Source organism: Trachymyrmex cornetzi, unplaced genomic scaffold, assembly GCF_001594075.2.
Source record: "Trachymyrmex cornetzi isolate Tcor2-1 unplaced genomic scaffold, Tcor1.1 scaffold302, whole genome shotgun sequence".
NCBI lineage: Eukaryota > Metazoa > Arthropoda > Insecta > Hymenoptera > Formicidae > Trachymyrmex > Trachymyrmex cornetzi.
In genome coordinates this window covers 943812-948469 of record NW_017297714.1, presented here as the reverse complement: position 1 = coordinate 948469, position 4658 = coordinate 943812, and the positions used below count along the sequence as shown (strand labels likewise).

The 4658-nt window shown below is 34.5% G+C and overlaps 2 protein-coding genes across 3 annotated transcripts in view; one reads left to right on the top strand and one right to left on the bottom strand.

Moving 5' to 3' along the window:
* The window catches only part of LOC108762498 (upstream stimulatory factor 2), a 14861-nt gene extending 12874 nt beyond the window's left edge, over nucleotides 1–1987 (top strand). For both annotated transcript variants that reach the window (XM_018509524.1, XM_018509525.1), the window contains one exon: nucleotides 1918–1987. In XM_018509524.1, the coding sequence (XP_018365026.1) occupies nucleotides 1918–1955 (38 nt within the window). In that variant the 3' untranslated portion in view covers nucleotides 1956–1987. The remainder of the gene's footprint in view (nucleotides 1–1917) is intronic.
* RhoGEF3 (Rho guanine nucleotide exchange factor 3) overlaps nucleotides 1–4658 on the bottom strand; it is a 179008-nt gene that overhangs the window by 7527 nt on the left and 166823 nt on the right. Inside the window, exons 18-22 of the mRNA XM_018509523.1 lie at nucleotides 4042–4364; nucleotides 3364–3735; nucleotides 2797–3159; nucleotides 2424–2637; nucleotides 1944–2186 (exon numbers count right to left, since the gene is read on the bottom strand). Of these exons, the coding sequence (XP_018365025.1) occupies nucleotides 1944–2186; nucleotides 2424–2637; nucleotides 2797–3159; nucleotides 3364–3735; nucleotides 4042–4364 (1515 nt within the window). The remainder of the gene's footprint in view (nucleotides 1–1943; nucleotides 2187–2423; nucleotides 2638–2796; nucleotides 3160–3363; nucleotides 3736–4041; nucleotides 4365–4658) is intronic.

The following is a 4658-nucleotide window of genomic DNA, read 5'->3' as shown; positions in this document are numbered from 1 at the left end:
ATTTTTTTTTGTATTATTATTAAATAAAATTTAGAATAGTCTGTAATTTTTTCAAGTAGTTCTTAACATATTGCATTTGCCTTACAACCTCCTTAAGGCTTAAACGTCCTTATGAATGTATAGGGGTGAATTCCAGTATTTGACGAAGTACTCGTACGTTTGTTACAGAATGGAGTATATGGTGATTTTCGAAGTTGCTGAATCCAAATCTGCTCTCAATTTTTAAGAATTCAATATGGTGAAATCAAGGTTGGGAACTAACGCGTTACATATAACGATGTTATGTTTTCGTTTCTTTTTTTTGGTAACGATTTGGTAACGCCGTTATTTTTTTTATTAGTAACGAAAAAGTAACGATGTTACATTTTCTTTAGTAACGAATAACGAAATTGACTTCGTTACTCTTTTATCGTTATTTTATTATAGATCATGGCCGTCACAGACAATAAGATTATATAGGTACTAAATAAACAAAAAACTTTTTGCCTATTTTTTGTTTCATTCGCTATTCTCGCTTTAGCATAAGAACACTATAGAAATTAAAATATCTATTATATAATAAAATACCATAGAATTAAATATAAATATGTATTAATAAAAGATAAAAGTGTTCAAAAATAAATATCTTTCTAAATATCCTATATTTAATTTATATTCTGTCTTAGCATTCCATCTTAAAAGCCTATTTTAACATTAAAAAAAAGTATAATTATGCAGAAGACAGATTTATTTATTGACTTTGATGAAACTAAGATCATTCGATGCATTTTTCCACGAAATCTTACCATAATAGTTATCAACTTTAACTATTAATATCTCACTTCGCCGGGCAGAGCGACACTTATTTTTCTGCCAGATTCGTTCGTTTTGTGCAAACGCGCGTCGAATCGTCCTAATTTCATCAAAATCGGTGAGTAGACCTGTCTCCTACATAATTAGAAAAAAAGTAACAAAAAGTAATGATTTTTTATCATTACTTTTAAACAACGGTAACGCGTTACTTTTTAGAATCGGAACGAGTAACAGTAACGAGTTACTTTTTACCGCAAATAATGGTAACGGTAACGTGTTACTTTTAAAAAGTAACTTTCCTAACCCTCGGTGGAACCAATATGGCGGATTTGATTTTTTTTTAAATGAAGACAACGAAACATTCTCGCTCTTTGCCGAATCCGGGAATAATCAACGTGAAGGTGGCGAGAAACTATTTCCTTTTTTTAATTTTTTGTTTTTTTTTGATTTTTCAAAAAAAGTTTTGAAAAAATTTTTTATATTCAATATAAAGTGTGAGCATCTAATAATAATAATTTTATCTTCAGCTCCTTTATAAGCTTCACTTTAAAAGTCTCAAAAATAAACAAAAAATTTTATAAAAAATTCAAAAAAATAATAATTTAAAAAAAAGGGAATAATTTCTCGCCACCTCCACGTTGGTTATTCTCGGATTCAGCAGAGAGCGGAAATATCTTGCTGTCTTCATTTAAAAAAAATCAAATCCGCCATATTGGTTCTACCATATTGAATTCTCAAAAATTTGGAGCAGATTTGGATTCAGCAACTTTAAAAATCATTGTATACCCCATTCTGTAACAAACGTACTTCGTCAAATACTGGAATTCACCCCTATACATTCATAAGGACGTTTAAGCCTTAAAACGGCTTTTGGGCAAATATAAAAAAATACGTGTCAGATATTTTTCAATGTACTACATGTATGCACAGTCTCAGGCAAATCGGCATATGGCACTTGGGAAGTGTTACTTGTGAGATAATTAAATCTAAATTAAGAATCTATATTATATTCATAACATTTAACTTTCACCGTTTATTGGCGTTCTCTCTCATATTTATGTATATCATTTACACAGTTATACTTATTCTTAAAAATAAAATTGTATTTTATTACTATGATTATAGATAATGTCACAGTGGCAAATATTTACTGCGAGGTTTGATCGGTGGCCTGTTCTGCTGTCTGCTGGCGGCAAGCCTGGCAAGTTGCCTAGCTGCTGCTGGAAACTCCAATCCATCGTTTCTATCCTGAGTCACCAGCCTTCGTTCCTCAGCCATTGCCGCTAGCCACCGCCGTTTCTCTTCCGCTGTACGGCAACAAAAAAGCAGCCATTTGTCTCGGACGCAGCTGTACACCTTCAGGCAATGTCTCACTGTTACCCCCGATTGAAGGTCTATGAAGAAAATCAATTATTAATTTGATATATCTTCATTACAAGTTGTGATCAGTTATACATCGTATATCCTATCGATTCTATTTTAATTATTTAATAACGTGCTTTACTATGGTGACAGTAACATATAAAATGAAAATAAAATAATAAAATTATATAAAATTTATGAATTATTACCTTCTTATCGTAAAAAATATAACAATTTAAATTATTGAGAAATGCCATTAACAGCATTACCTTTTCCATCAGGCACATCAATGACTTCGCTAGTGTCGAGATAGATGCGACCTTTGTAGACGTAAGTATTACGCTTGAGAATGTCCTTCTTACAATAGACCAGTTGATGATCGAAAAGGAATAACGTAATGTTGTTCGTCCACATGCCGGTCTTCACTCTCATTGCCTCACCTTGATAAATAAGTTGCGACGAAACTTCTATGAGATCTTCACCCTGCGACCGATTGTCATCGTTATTAAACATATTCCTCAACAAAATTTTTTTTAATAAACCATTTTAAATAAAGCTCGCATTATTCAGGTAAAATCGGTATTGTAACCAAAATGTAAATTTCAAAGACAATTTTATTTGCAACTATGGAAAGTGACATACCTCCCAACCTTCTACGCGCAATTGCCATGCGGCTAACTTTTCCAAACTTTCCATCCGCCTTTTTCTCTCGTTGATCAATACAGCGACGTCTCTCATCGCTTCCAAGGCCTCCTGGATCTTGTGATAATCCGGATGATCGGTCTTCGTATATTTCAACAGCTCCGCTAATTGAAGAGGATATTTGCATATTCGTTGGATGGGAGTCAATAAATATCCGTCCAAGGGGATTTCTATGAGGCCCCTCATCAATCGACAAGCCTCGAAAAATTTGCTATAACGGTTGTGCTGATAAAGCTCTTGCAGCGTTGCCGTGGCCATTGGATGGCTGTTACAGTATTCGGAATACATGCGAAAGCCCGCCCTCTGAAAGAATCAATAGCACCTCCTTTTTCTTTAACTTTATCTAAAGGTATATAAACAGAATTTTTTCTAACGTCTCTCTAACTTATATAGTCCCAGAAAGTTAAGATAATAAACACACTTACAGACGTATCAATTAATACATTATTCGTATAAATGGGATTATCAACAAAAAAGAAAATTCAATGTAAATTTGATAATGCTAACATGATTGAGGAAGCATTCGCCGACGCAGCTTTTGTACGGCGCGTTCCAGTCGATGCGATCTTCGAGGTTTTTCAGGAATTCGGACTGAAAGTCTAGGAGCCCTTCGAGGTTGATGAAGATTGTCTCGATCTGCTCCTCGGTAAACATGTCCGTGCGCCTACGGCATTCCGCGATGTAACCCTCAGCCACGTCGCGCAGAATCTTGACGAAATCGCGCTCGGTTTGGACAAGCTCGCGGACCACGCTAGTCCTCACTTGCTCGTTCGAGAGTAGGGAGATGCTTGTTCGTCTTCTAAGTTGAGTACCCGAGGACCCTCCTGAAGCCATCGCAGCCAGACAATCCTCCACCGTGTCCTCTTGGCTGACGCGCAGCTTTACAAACAAATTTATCTCACTGAGTTTATTTATTATATATACGTTTAATTTAATTTAATTACGTAACTAAAAATTCGATAATTAAAATAATTATCAAGTTAAATAAAAAAATAAATAATTATGATATTACTAGAGATAATTCTAATAGAGATAAAAAATGGCGTGTGTAATTCGTTGAAAAATTATTATTAATATGATAATTATATTGTATACATATTAATTATTGTATTAAACATTTTATGTATTATAAATAATATTTATTATCATTATACAAATTGTATAGATTTATTTAAGGATATTTACTCTGACAAAAGCAGCAGGAAACCATCCATACTCTCCTCTGCAGCTACCCCACCACCAATCCCTGTCCAGGGTATCGAGGACATCGATGACATCCCCAGCACGAAAAGCTAACTCTTCCGACTCCATTGCCACATGATCCCAAACGGCCTCGGCTAACATAACAATTTCCTCATCCATTGTTTGCTCGAATGATTTTTTTTTATCCGTTAAGGAAGCGATCGAGGATTCGGAATCAGACATCATTTCATCATCTTCTGATGTTCCCGCTCTTCCATCCTGCTCGTCCTCTGATAGCACGTTGCCACCGGGTAATCTCGCGCCTACTTTTTTAGGAATAGAATTTTGTTATAATAGAAATAAATAAACAACGTGAGTACATATCCTTAAACAGATTGCCCAAATATTTACTCAAATTTTAAACAAAACGTAGTTGAAGAAATAAAAATGGAAATTAATCAGCACATATATCGATAATATATTGTTATCTTTTCAATAAATACAGGGTGGACCATCTGAAATGATCCAGTCAAATATCTCGAAAACTAGTAGGGATAGAGAAAAATGTTTCGTATGAAAAGTTTAGGGTTACACGGGGGAAGTATGGTACTGACCTTGAA